This window comes from Triturus cristatus, chromosome 10, assembly GCF_964204655.1.
Source record: "Triturus cristatus chromosome 10, aTriCri1.1, whole genome shotgun sequence".
Lineage (NCBI taxonomy): Eukaryota > Metazoa > Chordata > Amphibia > Caudata > Salamandridae > Triturus > Triturus cristatus.
This window is the reverse complement of record NC_140593.1, coordinates 892,615,190-892,637,457: the sequence shown is the minus strand read 5'-3', so window position 1 is coordinate 892,637,457 and position 22,268 is coordinate 892,615,190. Positions and strand designations below refer to the sequence as shown.

Sequence of the window (22,268 nt, the reverse complement as noted above, 5' to 3'; positions counted from 1 at the left end):
TCACTCAGTTCTTCCTTTCCGACTCGAAGGATGTGTTTTTGGGCAATTACAACATTCATTGGAACAATACAGAAGACTCCACAGACAGGCACCTCTCTAACCTTCTTGAGATGAATGACCGAAAGCAACTCTGCAACAAACCAACCCACAGCAAAGGCGCTACTCTGGACGCTATCATCTCAAGCAAGGAACTTGTCTCCCTTAAGGACATCGTTCCCATTGACTGGTCTGACCACCATCTCATTCTGTTCAACATCAAGACCATTGTCAAACCTCACTCAGTCTTAATAAACAAACCTAAGCTGTGGACCAGAAACCTCAAAAAGTCCCTGCGAATGAACTTGAGTCAAAAATTTGTTTACAACTTCAACGTCTAACGCACTCCCAAAACGCAAATGAACTGACTACTACCCACTACAAAAAGGCAATTGCCGGAAACCTATGGGTAAAACTAGCGCTATATAAAATCTTAAATAAATAAATATAAATAAATAAATAAAATAAATAAACCACCTAGCCTGGCACTATGGAGATCCACCATCGACTGGTGTGCCAAACAGGATGAACCGATTTACACTGCTAGAGGGTGTCCTCAAAAATTCCACAAAATGTGGGGTAAATTGTGGGTGTATTAGGTTTGTCCTCTACGCCGGAGATTGTACCCATGGGTAATCCGGCTCCTTTGTAAATGCTGGACATTTGGGGCAGGTGGGATAGCAAGGCTTTGATTAGTTTATGAAAAACTATACATAATATAGAGTTACTTTTTCTGTATTTATGCATGTGCTGTTTAACAGACTACGCAAAACATGCCTGAAACAATGGAGACAAAGCAGGTTAATCTTACAACTTTTACCGAATTAAGAGGTCCGCGGTTCTATGCTATATATAAAACACTTACATCCAGAGGTAGTCACGCTTCAAGAAACCCACCTCACAATGTACCATTCTTTGGGTATGACTGAGTATTCCACGCTGGTTTCTACCGAGATTCATGAGGGGTAGCGATTTTATTACACAAAACCTTTCAATTGGTGGCATCTAACACAGACCTCCAAGGGAGATACAAAGGGATTAAGGGCCACCTTAATGCCAGACACTATACCTTTGTCTCGACATATGTTCCCTAGCAGAACCTGCAGTCAGCGCTGTGGATATTTTAAGAACTCCTGGTGGGCCTTCCGCGTGGGACCACCCTGTTTGGTGGTGAGTTTAATTCAGAACCAGACCTGGGCTGGACACTTCTGGGCCTCTTTGGCCGGTTCGCTGCATGCGTTCTTCCCAACTCTCACTATGAGCTGACTTGATGGGCCTATGTGACACATGGATAGTGTGGCACCCCTACAAAAGGGCCTCTACTAGTGCGTCAGCAACGCACAAAACATTGTCATGGATGATCAGGTCTGGCACCCAGAAGTGGACACCTTTGTCCTGAGACAGGTGCAGATCCGTTCTCGGGGTATCTCAGACGATGCCCCTCTTCTCATACAAGTGCGAACCTTTCATGGACCCTTACGGCCTATGTGTGGCCTTGATGCCTGGAACCTTGTGGACCAGGAATGTGGCAACTTTGTGGAAGAAGAAATCAAGGCCTTCTTTGAACTTAACTGCAATACTGTTAGTTCCGCCGGGAACGTATGGGCATCCGGGCAAACCTACCCTTAGAGGCTTGACAGGCTACATTAGGGGCAAAGAGGCATGCCAACCGACACAGGTGACTGCTTAGAGCCCCAGATTCCTTCTTGGAGAGACAGCACTCTGTCGCCCCTTCGTGGCTGTCAATCACCAATTGGCATTGGTGAGGTCTACCTTACAGCAGATTTCCTTGTAGAAAGCATTGATCCAATGGATCTATGAATATGGTGGCAAGTGTAGTAAACTCTTGTAGTGGCTGGCCACAAAAGACACCTCGTCTAGAAACATACAATCAATTTGTGATGTCCACGATATCCTTGACGAAAGTATGCCTGAGATTATCCAAATCTTTACAGATTATTATCGAACACTTTATTCGGTGGCACCTGTGTCACAATGGGAGCTTGAATCCCCATTATTGGAAGAGATCCCTTTGCCGTCAATCCCTTCAGCTCTGGCTCTGGATTTTGAACTATCACGAGGGAAGAAATTAACAAAACCATATCAGACTGCGTCCAAGGTAAGACGCCTGGCCCTGACGGGTGTACAATTAAATTTCTTGATTCATATCAGTCCCATCTGTTTCTCCTAGCACTCTACACTGAGGCGGTAGAACGCAGGTTCGTTCCCCCTCAAACTAGATTTAGCCACAGTTGTCATGATACTCAAGACGAGCCAGCCCACTAACAGATGCTCCTCATATGGGCTCATTTCCCTTATAAACGCTGATATTAAGGTGTTTGTGTGGCGTTAACATCTCGATTAAATCAGACCTCACCCCATTTGATCCCCTCCGATCAATGTGGGTTCATATTAAATGCCGGTGCTGAAATGGGCGGGCTTTGGGCCTTTCTTTTGTAGGCTTATTAGCCTTATAATGATGCCCCTGCTGCACAGGTCTGGGTTAATAGAGTCCTGTCATCTCCTTTCCCCATCTGCAGAGGCATCAGACAGGGCTCTCCCCCTATCGCCTTTGCTCTTTGCCTTGACAACTGAGCCCTTGGCGCACCTCATTTGATGTGACGCCAGGGTGCGAGAATGGACCTGGGGGGAGGTCAGGAAGAGTGCACAGCGCTCTATGCAATGATGTTTTACTGTTTTTTGGTGATCCCCAGTCATTGGGCCCACGTGGCCTTGAGATACTTAGCCTTTATGGGGAGGCCTCTGGACTGCGAGTCAACCTGACCAAGTTCCCGCTAGTACCAATTACAAGAGATGCAAGCAGATATTCTTTGTGCCCCACAATCCAGATATGCCGTCTCTCCTCAAGAATTTATGTATTTATATGGGCTCTTAATTTTCACCCCTTTCCGGCTAGATTGAACAGGGACCTGCAGAAGTGGAATCGGCTGCCTCTCAACCACTAGGGCAGATAGCATTGTTTAAAATGATGCGTCTCCTGCGCTTCTTGTATTTCCTTGCCAACTTACCACACCCAAAACCCTGAAGGTGGTTTCAGGCGATAACTATGAGAATCCCTGTCTTTTTATGGGTGTAGTCACCACTGAGTGGCTTTTCACAATGCCAGGCAATCTCCATTTGCAGGAGGAATGGGTATGATGGACCTCTATGCCTATTCGTCGCCGCATAGGTTGCAATTCTAAATGGGTGGTTTTACGAGGATGGAATTACCACGCCTCCCGGGTAGAGCTATACATATTGGATCTAGACAGGATCGTGGGCCTGCTATATGGAGACCAAATTCCACAATCTCCTCCTGACTACACCCGGGTGACCTTGCTCTACTGGAGAGCGGCACTTCATTTCGCTGGTCGGGATCACAGGCTCACCGGGTTGATGCTATTATGGCGTGGCATGTGGTTACAATAGGTGGTGCGCCTAAAGGGTTTCACATCCTGGAACAGAATAGGGATTACCTATCTGGGAGACATTTGGAGTGGTGGTGCCTTGATGTAGTTTCAAGTCCAACAGGAATAATACCAACTTTCCAGTACCCAATTTTATCTCTATCTTCAATTGCTCCATGCCCTATTAGTGCATGTCCCCGTAGATAACCATGTCCAAGAGTTTAATCCCCTTGAAGCAAAACTCTTACTGGGGAAGACAGGCAAAGGTGCCATTTCTAGGCTCTACCGCTGACTGATCATTAATGCGCTAAATCGTTATCCTCCTTTGCGAAAGAGGTGGGAGGTATGGGTGGGGGACATAGATGAGGACGACTCGCACAAAGGTTGTCTGGCCCTAGAGAGTTGACTATTTCCTTGCGCCTCTGCATGGTTCGACTTATCTGCATATGACCTACCTGACCCCCCAGAGATTACAGCAAACTGGTATCAAGCCACCCAACCTTGTTGTGTGAAAGTGCCATCTTTCTTGCATGGTATGCCCCCACTTTTTGCTGAATTGCTGACTGTACTTGGACTGAGTGTGCCCTGGGCTCCGGCCAATCAGGTGCCCAGGGCCTATGTTCCTTCCCTAAAACCTAAAACCCAAATTAGCAAACCCTGGCCACATGTCAGCCCCTGGTAAAGGGTACCCTAGGTATCCAGGGCCTTGTGACCAGGGAAGGCCTCTAAGGGCTGCAGCACTTATTGTGCCACCCTTAGAGGCCCTGTACCCTAACACAAACACACTGCCCTTGCAGGCTGAGTGTCTGGGTACAAGACAAAACAAAGAGTCGACATGGCACACATCCCTGTGTGCCATGCCCACAACCTACACTGCCCTGGCATACATCAGTCACCCCTCTAGCTGGGTGCCGTATGCCAGTGGTGTGGGCACAGGAGCATGAGCCCTGTGCCCCTACAGTACCCAGGTCCATTCCTGGGCACTGTAAGTGCAGTGCTGCCATTTAAGAGTATATGGTGCTGGGAGCTCGTCAAACACGAACTCCACAGCACCATAATGGCAACACTGAAGACTGAGAAGTTTGGTATCAAACTTCTCAGCACATTAAACCCACACTGATGCCATTGTGGGATTTAATGCACAAAGCACTACAGAGGGCATCTTAGAGATGCCCCCTGAAACCTATCCTACAATCCACGTCTTGTCTGAGAGGCTGCCTAGGCTGCCACACAGCAGACATGTTGCTGGACCCCTGGGTGGAGAGCGCCCGCTCTCCTGGGCCTGCAACAATGCACATCCTGGGCGAGGTGCTAGGTCTCCTCCCCCAGGATGGGCAGGGGGAAGCTTCAAAGGCATGCCGCCTTTGTGAGCTTCTCCAGGCCATTTGCTGTACCCAGCAACTGGCCCCCACCGTTTCTGACCCCCACTCTGGCGGGAAGACTGGACGGAATCCCCAAGTAAGGACAGGGGATGTGCCAGCCTCTGCCAACCCCACCCCTCAGGTGGGGGAGGCGAGGTGAAGCACATCTCCGGGCTCTCGCCATCTTGAAGATGGGAGGCCCTGCCCAATCAGGACAAGGCTACTGCCCCCCTCCCACAGGAGAGTGGCAGGATAGGGGGTGTACCCACCCCAGGGCAGGGACCCATTGGTCATTGCCCTTTACCTACCTGTAACGCTCCTAGATCCAGTATTTAAGGGCACCCTGAACCTTCCCACATCAGATTCCAGATTCCGAACTAGCAAAGAAGAAAGAAGACCCACCGTGCAGCTGCTAAGAAGAGGAAGACATCAACTGCTTTGGCCCCAGCCCTACCGGCCTGTCGACCCTCGAACCTGCTCCTGCTAAATCCCGCCACCCCCTCTGGCCAGCAACCTCACAAACCCCGGAGGACCTAGCTACCTTGTGACTCTGAGCATCTAGAACGCCTATGAGCAGTGGCTTTGTTCAAAGCAAGCTTCTAACCCCTGGCATCGGCCCGGAACCGCGAACCCTGCACACTCTGCACCCGCCAAGCTTGGCCTGTGCCGGAGTGGACAAAGACCCCGAGGACATCCCCCCGGTGACTGTGACCCCGAATCTGGCACCCAAAGACCCACCTCGACGCTCCTGACGACGCCTGCAGCCTCAGAACCAGGGACCCCCCCCAACCGCGATCAACAGAGGGTAATATTTCCCGACATCAAAAGGCACCCCTGCACCAGGCACCCTGCGGCCCCCTGTGCCCGATTCCTGGGTACCTACCTATCCTCCAACTACCCAACTTAACTCTCGAAGTGGTGGTGGCACCTGAAGAATCTTCGTCCCCGAGCTTGCAGCCATTGTTCGTCCTTGAGCTTTCCCATTGAAATCCATTGAGCGCTCGAAGGCTCAAAACCACCCTGCATCCAGCCGCCAGAGTGGCCCTGGCAGTGAAACTTCTACTCCTACATACTTCTCCATTTGCCATGAGCAAGTGACCAGGAGCTCATCACCCACAGCCGCGTGGCCTGCTAGTCAGCAGCCACCAACCAAGGCCCCCCTGCCTCCCGTAGGATAACATTGGGCCTAACTCACTCTGCACCCGGCTGCATTTGTGCCGCTGAGGGTGTACCAACTGTACTTACCTGATCCTGGGAGACCCCGGAGTCTATGCCCAGAACCTTAACTCTGCCAGTCGAGTACTTACACAAAAGCCGATAACTCACTTTTCTTCCATAGGGTAACATTGACTGGCTTCTTCTGAAATTTCTTCTAAGTGTGGAGTTTCTAAACTTTAAAATATTCACCTAAAATAAACCGAGTAAAGAAAACGGAAATACTCACCTGCTATTAGGAGAGATCTCGGTGCTGGATCTTGGTGCCCAGCACTGACCCTGAAAAGTACTTACAACCGTACTTACCACTAACTCAATTTTCTCCCATAGGAAACCATTGACTGTTTTTCTGTGAAATTTCTTCTGTCGATTTTTGCAAACTACAAATATTCTTTAAAAATCGTACCAACTGTGAAAATGTAATTACTTACCTGTTTTAGATAGATGCCCCAGTGCTGAGCTTAAGAGCCCAGCACTGGATTCCAAAAGTAACGAGAACATACTTTACCCGTAATTTGAATTTTCTCCCATAGGAAACCATTGACTGTTTTTCTATGAAATTTCTTCTAAGTGTCGATTTTGCAACCTTATAAATATTGCTTAAAAATCGCCTGTATAACTTGAACGCAGTTTCTCAACTGCTTACAGGTGCTACACTTGTGCTGGATCCAGGATCCAACACTGACATAGAAAAAGTACCCATAACCCCACTTACCTGCTAAGTGAATTTCCTTCCATAGGATAACATTGGTAATTTGATCAGAAAAAGTTTCTAAGTATCAACTTTTAAAATAGCAAAATATTGTTTAAAAATCACAACAGTAACTTAACTGAATTTACTCACTTGTTTCCAAGAACTGTCCCAGGACTGAATCTAGGATCCAGTCCTGGAGTTAGAAAAGTAATCCTGAAAGTAATCAAGTGCACATAACTTAAAATTCCCATTGAGCTCAATGTATTATTGTTTGAAATTGTCTTGCCTATTGCAACAACCTGTAACTATTACCTACAAAAGTCAATTGCATATTGCAAAAGTATTTAACTAAAGCATCTCATTCTGAGAAAGTATATTTTGATACCCATTGTTGGTTCTAAAATAAAACAACCATATATTTTTTTATATAATCCATTGGCCTAGAGTTCAGTTCTTCAGTGTGTGAGACATTTGCTGACTCAGTGTGTACAACAATTGCTTTACACTGTCTGATACTGCCTTACTGCTTGACCAAGCTACGACTTTAGAGAGTAAGGTTATATCTAACTTTAACCTCTGCCAAACCTCTGGGGACTGTGGACTCTGTACACACTGTACCTATTTGGGAACAGTATATACAGAGCCACTTTCTCACACTTGGTGCTCCCTAATTAGAGCGGACTTGTTTTATATGACTTGGTCCTGCCTGGCTCTGACCCCCTTCTGGGGAAGTAGGGTGCGAGCTATCTATGGTCCTTGGCCGCTGCGTAGTCCTTACCCCAGAATAGGATTGCTGGGTTTAATGGATGAGGTTGTAGGGTTGAAGCTGGAGAGGGCCTTTATCGGGGTGCCAACCCTAGTGGCCAAGAGAGACATAAAACCAGCGAAGTCACCTGAACCCCCTTCACTGACGATATTGCGGAGAGGTGTCAACTGGTGTGCTCAACAGGAGAAACTGATTTACGAGGCAAGAGGGTGCTCCCCGAAGCATGACAAGATTTGGGGCAAGTGGTGGATATATCGAATACTAGATGTGGGATCCTAATACTGTATGTACACTGGTAGTGTGTTGAATGCAAAGTAGTATGGATTTGCATTACTGTATGTTGCTAATGGTGAAAATCAATAAAAGTTGGTTATCAAAATTCTACCAACTTTTTGCAGGAGTGTCTTGCGGCTTATCTCTTTTTTTCTAAACACTTTTCCACATAACCAACTGGAAAAATAACATACGACAAGGAGGACACCAGTATATGCTTCTTGAATACTATTCTTTTAAATATACCAAAAACTCAATGTGAGCCTTTCACCTGGTGTCTGATCTACAGCATTATAACACAACAACTTGATTTATATAAGAAAAAACATACTTTTGAAGTATTAGCAAGTTAATTTTGAGCAAGTTGGACAACCAAATGAAGGAAATGAGACGTTCATTGCAACATGGAGCCTGTAGTTCATCAATACTTAAAGCAAAGTGGACATCTCAGAAATAACAGTTTGCAAGAAAAACCTAGCATTTGCAATGCAATAGATCTCTTATTTGCGAGAGTTTGAGCTATTGGCATTGCACATGATAATGCCTTTTATTTAGGTGATTTAAAAACCTGCCAGCAGTGCGTAAACATCGCTCGCAGGTTTTCTAAACAAGTAAATAAAAGGAATTGTCATTTACCATGCCAATAGCTCAAACTCTTGCAAATGTGAGACCTTTTTGGCACTCGCACTTTAGCTGTAAACCCCATTAGCTAAAGCGTAGGTGCTGTGACTGCTTAAAACATTAACTAGAATTTTTTTTTTTTTCTATTTCTTTACTTTTGAAGCAATAGGGGCACCCGTGCTTCAGCTTAAGATGTTTAAAGCTACAGCCAAGGAGCCATAGTTGCAACAAAAGTAAGCAAATAGAAGAAAAAACAATGGCAGCCACACGCTTTTCTATTTCTATTTCTTTACTTTTGTAACAATGGTGCCGCTTGGCCTTTGAACATCTTAAGCTGAAGCGCAGGTGCTGTGATTGCTCCAAAAGTAAAGAAATAGAAAAAAGTGCATTTTCTCCCCTATTTCTTTACTTTTAAATGCAGCACTTGCGTTTTAGCTTAAGATGTTGAAAGCTAAAGGGCGGGTGCCGCCATTGTAAAATACATTTAAAAAAAGGAATGCGGCCGTGTTCGGCGATCGCAAAGAACAAAAGAAAAGAGCAGCCACCATTATTTGTACTGAAGTGTGCTGCGCTGGTTTAATAAAAAAATAAACCGTTGCAGGAGAGTGTGTCCTCCCTACAAAATCAGGCAGGAGAAAGCCCTTTAAGAAAATAGTGCTTAGAGGATGTAATTAAAACATACCGACTAACAACACATGTAACAGGGCGTCTCCTCATGCGAGATTACAAGAGAAAAGGCGGTACAAAGGAGGGATTACTAAGCCTATTGACCAATAAAAAAACACCCTTTACAAGGAACAGGAGCCAATTAAAAAGATGGATGGAAAGTGGGCGGAGCTTCATGCCCATATCCGGAATAAAGCATGTCTCCAAAAGACAGTGCAAGCGCTGCCTAGGTGAGACCTAAAAAAAAGCAGAGTTAACAGATGCAAGGAGCTGATTTATTAAATAACACCAGCTTCTGCAGCCTTGGTGGTTTAAACACTTGAGCCTGAGCATACAAGGTTCAGGACATCAAACTTGTGAACTTTACAATAATCTCTGCAGCAGGCCAATTAATCTACAGAACTATCTTCTAAAGCATCACATTGAGTTGCTCAAGTCTGTACACTAGTACTCCAAGTGAATAAACCACACTTCCTCGAAATAGGTTATTCATGTTATGGGTGAAAAGCATTAAAAAAAAGAGTTTGGAAGAGTTATTTTTCAGATCTATAATAATGAGGCTGACACTAACTAAAAGAGAATCTTCTGCCTACAGAGCTGGGTGTTTACTGAGATATTTTTGAAACCTGTAGGTCCCAGAGATGAATACCAGAAGCAACTATTCAGTAAATCATCCATTTGAGTGTGATCAATTCAGTTAAACATTTGCTAATAATTTAACCTGTAATTTCCAATGCTACAGGCCAGTATGCGCCTCGGGTACCAAGCGTGGTATAAACATAAAATGATGAATACACAGTTTCAAAATATAGGGAACAGGTGAGGTGCACAGTAGGTTTTGAATATCCTGGTATGTGCACGTGGCTATGGTTGCCATTTCTGCCACAGACGTGTTAGAACACTTACTTTTCCAGAACCTGTTGTCGGCTGGCATCCGCAGCCTCACACACTGCTCGCGCTTTCTCTAGAAGTTTAGCCACTTTGCGTTCTAAATCAGCATAGAAGTCCTTCCCTTCCTGGGATTTCTTTATTAAGTCTTCATAAGCCTCATAGGAAGACACAAGAGACTGCACAGTGCTATTCCACCTGAATTGAAAAATACAAACATTAAAAGATTTGTATTCTTGACAATTTCTGTAACTACTACAAACTATGAATTTCACTATGTTTATAAAGGATAATTTTTCATCTCTACATGTGGCTAAAGAATATTCAGGAATTCTGTTTACAGTTTATGCTGAAGTTTCCACAAAACAGCACTGTAGACAGAAATGTAATTAAGGCAGACAAGGACTCAAGAGGGAATTAAAAAGGAGGATGGCACTGCATAAAATATGCAAGTTGAAAAAGGGGTTAGATTTTAGGGCAGGCATTAAGCAGGGGTGATAGTATTGCTGATGAAGAGAAGCACAGAGGAAACCATATATGTACACCCTTGCGCCTTTATCTCCAAATTATCATATCCAACATGATTTACAGTGAAGAAAACTTTTAGAATACGCACGCCACTTGGGTACTTGGCTAACACTAGACTTCTTTTTGATGGATCTGTCAAGCCTGCAACATTTTGCGAAAGTGACACTATTTGTTCGGTCTCAACTGTGAATGGTGGGATCTATCAGCAGATGACAGGAGCTGTAAGCATGTGACAGTCACACATGACAAGCTGAAGTCTGAGAAATGCATCATTTTGAGTTCTGCTAAAATGTGTGTATACGGTTAGTGGGAACTTATGTTATTGTTCTTTTATGAGCAAACACTTTAAAATGCGAAAGAATGGTTTCTAAATCAAAATGCTTGGTCTAAAGGATCATGGTGAGCTGCTCTGGCAATAAAAGGCTAGACATTTGTAAAAGTGTATTAGTGGTCAAATGACTGATGTTGTTGCTCACTTACTTGTGCTCAGATTCAATCAGGATCTTCCGAACTGCTGCATATTTGACGTTGGCATCAGTCAAGGCTTTGAGGATATTCTCCTGGGCTGTTAGATTCTGATCTATATAAACTTTGAGCTGGTCGTACTTCTTCAACTGCTCCTCAAAAAGTTTCTGAAACAATAAAGAGGTCAACTAATGTCAGCAGATAACAGAAAGGTGCCAACTGGAATCAGAAGAGGGCACAGGGGTGGTGCTGAGTGGGGGTAATGGGGTTAGTGTAGGGCATGGGGAGGGGATGGGTAGGAAGGGGTGGGTATTAAAAATAAAAAAATGTAATCCATAGCAAAGACATAGTGGTAAATATAAGCAATACAGAATTGTGTGAAGAAAAGATATGCAGGGGTTTTGTCAAAATGGTAAGATATTGTGGGCGAAATGGTTGTTAGTGGGATGAGTATATGTTCATTTAATGTATACAGACTAAATAATAATAATAAGAGGCAATGGGTAGCTGCGGATCTGCGTTTAATGAAACCCGATGGAAGAGTTACTTACCTTCGGTAACGATATATCTGGTAGAGACACAGTCTAGCTGCAGATTCCTTAACTTAGAATATCTCCCCAGGTGTCAGACGACCCGGAAAATCTTTTTTCCCCCAGCAATACCCCTGCAAGCTGGGAGGCGGCGTCGCCCAGCTCCGTCCTGACATCGTCCACAGAAGTGACGTCAATGGAGCTATATAAGCCCCTCCCGGCGTGCTGACATCAGTTTTTTACAGGAATCTTTTCTGCACCACACCGCGGAGCCGTGCAAAAAACTGCGCTAGCATAGAAACAGTGTGTGTTAAAAAAGAACATAATCATTGAAAAAGTACCCAATACCCGGAGGGACTGAAGGGAGCTCAGAGTACTTGCTGCAAGCAAGGACCCAACAAATTGCCAAGCCGTGCCCCACCTCGAGGGGGCAACGACTGCGGCACAAAAGATATGACAAGCCAGAGAAAGAAAGAAAGGAGATGGGTTTAGCACCCATCAATGGTGGCAGCAATATTAAAACTAAGGATAGGGAGGAAACTTCTGATCCTAAAATCCCCAAAGGGATTGTCCCTAAATTTGAGGAAGGTGATGACATCACCAAATGGTTCACAGCCTTTGAGAGGGCTTGTGAAATGAGAAAAGTAAAGAAACCTCTCTGGGGGGCACTCCTGTGGGAACTGTTCTCTGATAACTGCAGAGACAGGCTTCTGACCCTCTCTGGGACAGAAGAAGAATCCTCTGACCTCATGAAGAAAGCTCTGAATGAGGGATTTGGATTCACCACTGAGGAGTATAGAATTAGATTCAGGGGGGCTCACAAAACCCAGACCCAGTCCTGGATTGATTTTGTAGACTTCTCAGTGAAGACACTGGATGGTTGGTTAACTGGACATGGTGTGCAGGATTTTACTGGATTGTTCATGAAGGAACATATATTAAGTAACTGCACAAATGAAAAGTTGCATCAGCATTTGGTAGACCTAGGTCTAATTTCTCCCCAAGAATTGGGAAAGAAGGCAGACCACTGGGTCAAGAATAGGGTGACAAGGACAGCAACGGGGGGTGACCAGAAGAAGGTGGTTCAAAACCTCCCCAGGGGAACGGTGGTGAGAATCCCCAAGATAAAAAGTCTGAGTCTTCTAAAGGGCCCCAAAAACCTGTACAGGGGGGTGGGTCTCAAACTACTCCCTATGTGCCTCAACCTTATAGAGGGAAGAACTTTGATCCCTCAAAGGCCTGGTGTAACAACTGTAAGAAGTTGGGACACTTAACTGTAGATAAATCTTGCCCCCACAAAAAAGCCCCTAAGGTATCCAGTACAGCTACGCCTGGAGTGGCAAGTCTACAGATGGGATCAGCAGTGTGCCCAGAGCAAATCAGGATGCACACTGAAGCAGTTCTAGTTTTAGAAGGGGAAGTTGAGTTTGCCACTGTAGCTGTGTGGCCACCCAACCTAAAGAAGTATTTACAATACCCCTGGGTTAATAGAACTAGAATAGAAGCTCTGAGGGATACAGGTGCCAGTGTCACTATGGTGAGAGACACACTGGTTTCCCCTGAGCAATACTTGATTGGGAAAACCTACCCAGTAACCAATGCTGACAGTGTTACCATTAATCATCCAAAGGCTATGGTGACATTAGGCTGGGGTTACTGGCCTGAAACAGGTAGTGGTCTCTCAAAAGTTGCCAGCTGCATGTCTGCTAGGAAATGACCTGGAAACCTCAGCCTGGGCTGAGGTTGAGCTAAAGACCCATGCAGCAATGCTGGGTATCTCTGAATTGGTGTGTGTGCAAACTAGAGTACAGAGGAAGGGTGAAAGGGAAATGCTACTTACCAGTATGCATCTGTTCTTGGCATGTAGAGTTGCAGATCCACACACGTAGCATAGATCGCCATCAGGTGTTGGGCCCAGATGTTTGCACTTGTTTTTGTCTTGGAAAAGTCTTTGGAAGTCACGGGACAGGTGACTCCTCCTTTGGACTATAGTGCGCATGGGCATCGGCTCCATCCTCAGATTGTTTTTCGCCAGCAGGGAAAGGATGGAGTTTTGTAAGGGACAGAAAGATGCCCATGTATGCTGTATATAAATAAGATAGTACTGGAACAGATAAAGGTAGCCGGGGAGGCGGGTGGCCGTGTGTGGATCTGCAGCTCTACATGCCAAGAACAGATGCATACTGGTAAGTAGCATTTCCCGTTCGAGGCATATGAGCTGCAGATCACACACTTAGCATAGATTGTATAGCAGTACCCATCCTTAGCAGCGACCACCAGTACCTATTGCAGTAGTTTCGAAATTGTGTTTTGAGTACAGCCTGGCCCACACTAGCTTGTTGTTTTGTTTGCACATCCACATAATAATGTTTTGTGAATGTGTGTGGTGTAGGGCATGTAGCTGCTTTGCAGATGTCATCTAAGGGAATGTTCCCTAAAAATGCCATTGAAGCCCCTATCTTTCGTGTTGAGTGGGCTTTAGGAGGAACAGATAAAGTATGTTTTGCTTTGTGATAGCAAATTTGTATGCATTTAACAATCCGTCTAGCTATCCCAGACTTCGATATGGGGGTGCCTTTGTGTGGTGGTGAAAAGGACACAAAAAGTTGTTTGGTCTTACGAAAAGGTTGTGTTCTTTCAATGTAATAGAGCAATGCTCTTTTGACATCTAGGGTATGAAGATCTCTTTCCGCGACTGTCTGTGGCTGTGAGAAGAACACTGGCAACTCTACAGACTGATTGGGGTGGAAAGGAGAAATTACTTTAGGGAGGAATTTTGGATTGGTTCTGAGAACAACCTTATTGTGAGGGATTTGTAGGAAAGGTTCCTGAATAGTTAACGCTTGCAGTTCACTAACTCTGCTAAGAGAAGTGATAGCTACTAGGAAAGCAACTTTCCATGTTAGAAATTGGAGCTCACATTTATGCAGAGGTTCATAGGGAGGACCCATTAGTCTTGTGAGAACGATGTTTAAATTCCACACAGGCGACGGTGGTACTCTAGGTGGAATTATCCTTTTGAGGCCTTCCATAAAGGCATTGATGGCAGGCACTCTGAAAAGTGATAGGTGTTGTCTATTTTGTAAATAGGCTGCTATGGCTGCGAGGTGTAGCCTAATAGATGTGTAGGCTAAATTGCACCTTTGGAGATGTAGTAGGTAACCTATGATGTGTTGGATAGACACGTCTAGGGGATTGGTGTTGGTATGACAGTATATTACAAATCTCTTCCACTTGGCTGCATAGCAGGCTCTAGTGGTGGGGCGTCTAGCTTCCTTAATGACGTTCATGCATTCAGGGGGTAGATTAAGGTAACTGAATTCTAAGACCTCAGGAGCCAGATTGCAAGGTTGAGCTGAGCTGGGTCCGGGTGTCTCATCTCTCCACGGTTCTGGGTGAGGAGGCGTGGGGAGAGGTGTAGTCTTTGGTACGGAACTACAGACAGTTCCAGTAGTGTGGTGTACCACGGTTGTCTGGCCCAAGTTGGAGCAACTAGGATGAGAGTCGGTGCATGTTGCTGTAGTTTGCGCACCACCATTGGAATGAGTGGGAGAGGTGGAAAGGCGTACGCAAATCTGCCTGACCAATTCATCCATATCGCATTGCCTTTGGACAATGGGTGTGGATACCTGGCGGCGAAGCTTGGGCATTTGGCGTTTTCGTGGGTGGCAAAGAGGTCTATCTCTGGCTGCCCCCACATTTGAAAGAATGGCTGAAGAACTTGTGGATGAAGTTCCCACTCGTGAATCTGTTGCGTTTGACGGCTTAACAGATCTGCTATGGTGTTTTGGACTCCTGGGACATGTTGAGCTAGGAGAAAGCTGTTCTGGGGTATAGCCCATCTCCATATGCTCTGTGTCAGTTGAGAGAGCTGCAGAGAGTGTGTACCACCTTGTTCCTGTATGTAGTACATGGCTGTCATCTTGTCTTTGCGGACTAAGACAGCTTTGCCTGATATTTGTTTTTGGAAAGTCTTTAAGGCTAGGAAAATGGCTAGTAGCTCCAGGTGGTTGATGTGGAGTAACTTTTGTTGAGGAATCCACCTTCCTTGTGATGTAATAGGTGCGCTCCCAAGCCGGTGAGCGATGCGTCCGCTGTCATGACTATCTGTGGAACTGGCTCTAGGAACGGTCGTCCTTTGGAAAGGTTCTTGGTGTTCCACCATTGCAGAGATCGAGGAGTGCGACCATCTACCAACACCAGATCTGGCAACTGACATTGAGCCTGGTTCCATTGGCGTGCTAAGCACTCCTGGAGAGGACGCATGTGAAGTCTTGCACAAGGTACTATGAGTATGCAAGAGGCCGTCATCCCTATTACCTGCATGAACACTCTTGCTGGGAGAGAGTGTTGAGGCTGAAATTTGTTTATGAGAGCTTGCATGTTTGCTATCCTGGTGGGGTGGGGATAGGCTAATGCTTTTGAGGTGTCTATTGTGGCACTGAGGTATTGGTGTATGTGGGACGGTTGTAGATGAGACTTTGGGTAGTTTACTGTGAACCTTAGTTGTGGAGTAGTTGGATAGTGGTGTGAGTGTGATGAACACACGGATTGTATGAGCTGGCTTTTATGAGCAAGTCGTCCAGATATGGGAAGACGTGATTGTGTTGTCTTCTTAAGTGGGCTGCCACTACCGCTAGGCGAATACCCGTGGGGCTGTTGTGACTCCGAAAGGGAGTACTTTGAATTGATAGTGTTGGCCGTCCACTACAAACCTTAGATATTTCCTGTGAGCTGTGTGAATGGGAATATGGAAATAGGCGTCCTTGAGATCTAGAGTAGCAAGGAAGTTGCCTTGTGAAAGAAGAGGAAGGACCTGTTGGAGTGTAACCATGTGAAAGTGGTGCGATTGTATATACAGGTTTAGAGGTCTGAGGTCTAGAATAGGCCTGAGAGATCCGTCATTCTTTGGTATGAGAAAATACAGGGAGTAAACTCCTGTTTTTTGTTGTTGCAGGGGAACTGGTTCTATTGCACCCTTTTGTAGGAGGGAGATCACCTCCTGTTTTAGCAGAGCTAAGTGTTGTGAGGAAATTGGGCGTTGTTTGGGTGGTATGTGTGGGGGGGGGGTAGAAGTAAGTTCCAGACAGTAAATTGATTGAACTATTTGTTGCCCCCACCTGTCTGTAGTGATGTTGGTCCAGACAGGCAGGAACTGTTGTAGTCTCCCCCCGACTGGAGTGGAATGGTCTGGGGGAAGTGGAGGGAAGTCATTGGGTAGGGGTGGAGGCAGAGCGGGTGTTGTTGGTCTTGCCTCTGCCTTTGCTATCGTTGCCTCTGTAGCCTCCTCTCTGGTAACCTTTGGTAAATGTAGACTGGGCGGGAGCCTCGTAAGAGGTGGAGGGGTTGTCTGAGGAGTAGCCTCTTGGAGTGCCCTTGTAAGGTGAGCGACGAAAGGAACGTCTGGGAGCTTGCAACTGCAAAGCTCCCATTGATTTAGCTGTGTCCGTATCCTTTTTCATTTTTTCAAGGGTTGAATCTACATTTGGGCCAAATAGGTGCTCCTGATCAAAAAGCTGGTTGAGGATGGAGCTCTGAACTTCAGGTTTAACAACCGAGATGCGTAGCCAGGCATGCCTACGGAAAAGGACACTCATGCTTAATGCTCTGGAGGCGGAGTCTGCCATGTCAAGAGCGCAACAGATGGAGGTGTTGGTGATAAGCTTACCCTCTTGTATGAGTTAATTGGCCCTGTTTTGTATTTATCTGGGAGGTGCTGCATTATGGACTCTAGTTCATCATAATGTGCCCTATCATACCTGGCTAACAGCGCCTGAGTGTTGGTGATGCGCCATATGTTAGCCGCTTGTGAGGCTGTTCTTTTGCCAGAGGCGTCCAAAAGTTTAGACTCCTTGTCGGGTGGTGGAGCGTCACCTTCTGTCTGAGAATTCGCCCTTTTCCTAGCATTGGAAACTACCAGGGAGTCTAAGGGTACTGGGCCTTTAATGTAAGCTGGGTCGTCAGGGGCAGCTTTGTATTTTCTGTCGATCCTGGGGTTAATAACTCGGGCTCTAACAGGATCTTTAAAGACTTCAGGTGCATGCTTAATAACGCCTTTAAGCATAGGTAGTGTTGAGGTGGCTCTTTGAGTGGTGTCAAATGTATCCATTAGGAAGTCCTGATCTATGGGGTCTGTATGCAAGGCAACCCGTGGTATTGGGCAGCTCTGTGGACGAGCTGATTAAAACCCATGGTGTCCTCTGGAGGGGAAGGCCTGGAGGGGTAGATGTCATCCTGTGGAACATTAGGGACACCTGGCGTGTTATAGTCATCCCAGGGGTCTGGGGAAGAAGGTGGACTAGGATCCCCTAGTAGCACATCGTCCGGACCCTCCCCCATGTCATCCAAGGTGTCATCATCGTCTACTGGTGTAGGGGAACGGTGTGGTGGGGGAGGAGGAGATGGTGGAGGAGGAGGTGGAGACGGGAGTCTTATAGGAGATGTAGCAATGTCCCTCATTTTAGGTGGTGGAGCCGGTGCCTCTACTGGTCTTTTCCTAGAACTTAGCGTCAATTGACCAGTTTTAGGATCCCTTATGAGAGTCTTTTGAGCAGGGTCTGGTGTGAACAGCTCTTCTGCTGGAGGTTGGTCTTTCGGTGCCGAGCGTTTCGTTTCCCTATGCTTCTTCGGCTACGACTCTGTAGCGGTTCTGTGTTGCTTTGGTTTGGAACCGTGCGTCTTTACAGTCTCTGTGGCCTGTGGAACTTGTTGTTTTTTCGGTTCCGAGGCTTTCCTTGGCTCCAAATCCGAGCCCTTTGGGAGTGTTTTTTTTGTTCAGCTCCAAATGTTATTTCGGTATCGACGAGTCGGTGCTTGTGGGTTTTGGTGCCGTATGCTTGGGTGTGGAAGCAGCTGTCGGCACGGAGGAGGAGGAGGGCGGTTTCTTTTTCGGTGCCGGTGATTGTGTTTCGGTACCGACGGCAGGCTGACTCGAGCTCGAGCTGCCCGAAGGCTTAGTAGGCTTCTTTGCCGGGCCCGAGGGCGGGGCATGGGGAGCAGTCTCTCGGTGTGCACTTGGGCCCGAAGGTGAAGGTGTGACCGAAGCCTTTTTCGAGGGTGCAGGGAGGGGGTCGATGTTCTTACTTACGACCCGCTGCGCCGGAGTGATCTCTTTGTCGGAGTCGTCTGCTTCTGAGGCGCTGACGAGGCCTTCTTCGACCCGCTCTCGCTCCGGCACGTCGACGCCCTCTTGGAAGATGTCGTCGGGGATTGATGTCGACGAGCGAGCCATGGTCCCGAATGGTCTTCTTCGAGCGCAAAGAGGCACAAGCTGGACAGTCTCTGGCCTCGTGCTCTGGTGAAAGGCAGAGGTTGCACACCTCATGCAGATCGGTGTGGGGAAACTTCGACCCACATTGAGGACACTTTTTGAATGGCGTTCTTTCCATGAGCCAGAAGCCAAGGCCCAGGTAGGCCCGAAGGCCTTCGTCGACGGTCGGAAGGTGGCAGGGGCATTCTTTAAACCAAAGGGCATCACAGTGAACTGATAATGCTCATCAGGTGTGGAGAATGCTGTTTTCTCTTTTGCTCCTGGTGCCATGCCAATCTGCCAGTACCCTGCAGTTAAGTCAAAGGTACTGAGAAATTTGGCCGCCCCTAGTTTGTCTATCAACTCATCTTGTCTTGGAATGGGGTGAGCATCTGTCTTGGTGACAGAGTTGAGCCCTCTATAGTCCACACAGAACCTCATTTCTCTCTTTCCACCCTGTGGATAAGGTTTGGGGACCAGAACCACTGGGCTGGCCCAGGGGCTCTCAGAGGGTTCAATAACCCCTAACTCCAGCATCTTGCTGACTTCAGCTTTGATGCTTTCCTTGACTTGGTCTGACTGTCGATAGATCTTGTTCTTGACAGGTGCACGGTCACCAGTGTTCACATCATGGGTGCACCAGTTTGTCAGGCCAGGGGTCAGGGAAAAGAGGCTAGCAAACTGCTGCAAGACTTGCTTGCAGTCAGCCTGCTGTTGGGCAGAGAGGGTGTCTGAAAAGACAACTCCATCTGCTGATCCATCTTTTGGGCTGTAGGAGTGGAGATCAGGGAGAGGTTCACTCTCTGCTTCCTATTCCTCATCAGTCACCATCAGCATGGTGATGTCAGCCCTGTCATTGTAGAGCTTAAGGCGGTTCACATGGATAACCCTTTTGGGTGTCCTGCTAGTGCCCAGGTCAACTAGGCAAGTGACGTCACTCTTTTTTTCTAGGATAGGGTAAGGGCCACTCCATCTATCTTGGAGTGCCCTTGGTGCCACTGGCTCCAGAACCCACACCTGTTGCCCAGGTTGAAATTCAACCAGTGCAGCTTTTTGGTCATACCAGTGCTTCTAAAGCTCCTGGCTGGCCTCAAGTTTCTTGGATGCCTTTTCCATGTATTCAGCCATTCTTGACCTTAGGCCAAGCACATAGTCCACAATGTCTTGCTTGGGTTCTTGGAGAGGCCTCTCCCAACCCTCTTTCACAAGACAGAGTGGTCCCCTCACAGGATGACCAAACAGAAGTTCAAAGGGGGAAAACCCTACTCCCTTCTGTGGCACTTCTCTGTAAGCGAAAAGCAGGAATGGCAACAGGACATCCCATCTCCCCTCGAGATTTTCAGGGAGGCCCATGATCGTGCCTTTCAATGTCTTGTTGAACCTTTCAACAAGGCCATTGGTTTGTGGATGGTAGGGTGTAGTAAACTTGTACTGCACTCCACACTCCTTCCACATGTGTTTCAGGTAAGCAGACATGAAGTTGGATCCTCTGTCTGAAACCACCTTCTTAGGAAACCCTACCCTGGTGAAGACACCCAGGAGGGCCTTGGCTACTGCAGGAGCTGTAGTAGTCCTAAGTGGAATTGCTTCAGGGTACCTAGTAGCATGATCCACTACTACTAGAATGAACTTGTTCCCTGAGGCAGTGGGAGGTTCAAGTGGACCCAAAATGTCCACACCTACTCTTTCAAAGGGAACCCCCACCACTGGCAGTGGTATCAGGGCGGGCTTTGGGTGGCCACCTGTCTTGCCACTGGCCTGACAGGTAACACAGAAGCTGACAAACTCTTTCACCTTTCGGTGCATCTGGGGCCAGTAAAAGTGACTAACTAGTCTTTCCCAAGTTTTGGTTTGCCCCAGATGTCCAGCTAGGGGGATGTCATGAGCCAAAGTTAGGAGGAGCTCCCTGTACCTCTGTGGCACTACCACCCTCCTGGTGGTTCCAGGAGTGGGGTTTCTTGCCTCAGCATACAGTAATCCCTCTTCCCAATAAGCTCTGTGGGTACCACTGACCTCTCCCTTTGCTTCTGAAACAGCTTGCTGCCTCAGGCTTTCAAGAGTGGGACAGTCTTGCTGACCCTGGCACAGCTCTTCCCTAGAGGGTCCCCCTGGGCCCAAGAGTTCAACCTGGTAAGGGTCAAGCTCCATAGGCTCAGTTCCCACAGGGGTGTAAAAGTCCTCTCCCTGTGGAGAGGGGTTCTGAGTGGTTTGCTGTACAGAAGCTGGTCCCCCAGTCTTCTTACCTTTTCTCTTGGTTGATTGGGCCATACTTTCAGGCTCCAAACCTACTTTTTCACCCTTCCTCTTGCTCTGTGCTCTAGTTTGCACACACACCAATTCAGGGATACCCAGCATGGCTGCATAGGTTTTCAACTCAAGGTTTCCAGGTCATTTCCAAGCAGACATGCAGCTGGTAACTTTTGAGAGACCACTACCTGTTTCAGGCCAGTAACCCCCCCCCCCCCCCACACACACACCCCCAGCCTAATGTCACCATAGCCATTGGATGATTAGTGGTAACACTGTCAGCATTGGTGACTGGGTAGGTTTTCCCAATCAAGTATTGCTCAGGGGAAACCAGTGTATCTCTTGCCATAGTAACACTGGCACCTATATCCCTCAGAGCTTCTATCCTAGTTCACTTAACCCAGGGGTATTGTAAATACTTCTTTAAGTTGGGTGGCCACACAGCTACGTGGCAAACTCAGCTTCCCCTTCTGAAACTAGAACTGCTTCAGTGTGCATCCTGATTTGCTCTGGGCACACTGTTGATCCCATCTGTAGACTTGCCACTCCAGGTGTAGCTGTACTGGTTGCCTTAGGGGCCTTGTTGTGGGGGCAAATTTATCTACAGTTAAGTGTCCCAAATTCTTACAGTTGTTACACCAGGCATTTGTGGGATCAAAGTTCTTCCCCCTATAAGGCTGAGGCACATAGGGAGTAGTTTAGGACCCACCCCCCTGTACAGATGTTTGGGGCCCTTTAGAAGACTCAGACTTTTTATCTTGGGGATTCTCACCACCTTTCCCCTGGGGAGGTTTTGTAAACACCTTCTTCTGGTCACCCCCAGTGGTTGTCCTTGTCACCCTAGTCTTGACCCAGTGGTCTGCCTTCTTTCCCAATTCTTAGGGAGATATTAGACCTAGGTCTACCAAAGGCTGATGCAACTTTTCATTTGTGCAATTACTTGGTATATGTACCGTCATTAACAAATTGTAAAGTCCAGTAACATCATGCACATTATGCCCAGCTAACCAACCATCCAGTGTCTTTACTGAGTAGTCTACAAAATCAATCCAGGACTTTTGTGAGCCCCCCTGAACCTAATTCTATACTCCTCAGTAGTGAGCCCAAATCCCTCAATCAGAGTCTTCTTCATGAGGTCATAGGACCCTACATCTGGCCCAGAGAGGGTCAGAAGCCTGTCTCTGCAGTTATCAGAGAACAGTTCCCACAGGAGTGCCCCCCAGAGAGGTTTCTTTACTTTTCTCATTTCACAAGCCCTCTCAAAGGCTGTGAACCATTTTGTGATGTCATCGCCTTCCTCAAATTTAGGGACAACCCCTTTG

General features: G+C 47.0%; 1 protein-coding gene across 1 annotated transcript in view; it reads right to left on the bottom strand.

The window, feature by feature from the left end:
* PTPN23 (protein tyrosine phosphatase non-receptor type 23) overlaps positions 1–22,268 on the bottom strand; it is a 558,626-nt gene that overhangs the window by 167,412 nt on the left and 368,946 nt on the right. Inside the window, exons 18-19 of the mRNA XM_085628617.1 lie at positions 10,936–11,087; positions 9,946–10,125 (exon numbers count right to left, since the gene is read on the bottom strand). Coding sequence (XP_085484743.1) covers positions 9,946–10,125; positions 10,936–11,087 — 332 coding nt within the window. The remainder of the gene's footprint in view (positions 1–9,945; positions 10,126–10,935; positions 11,088–22,268) is intronic.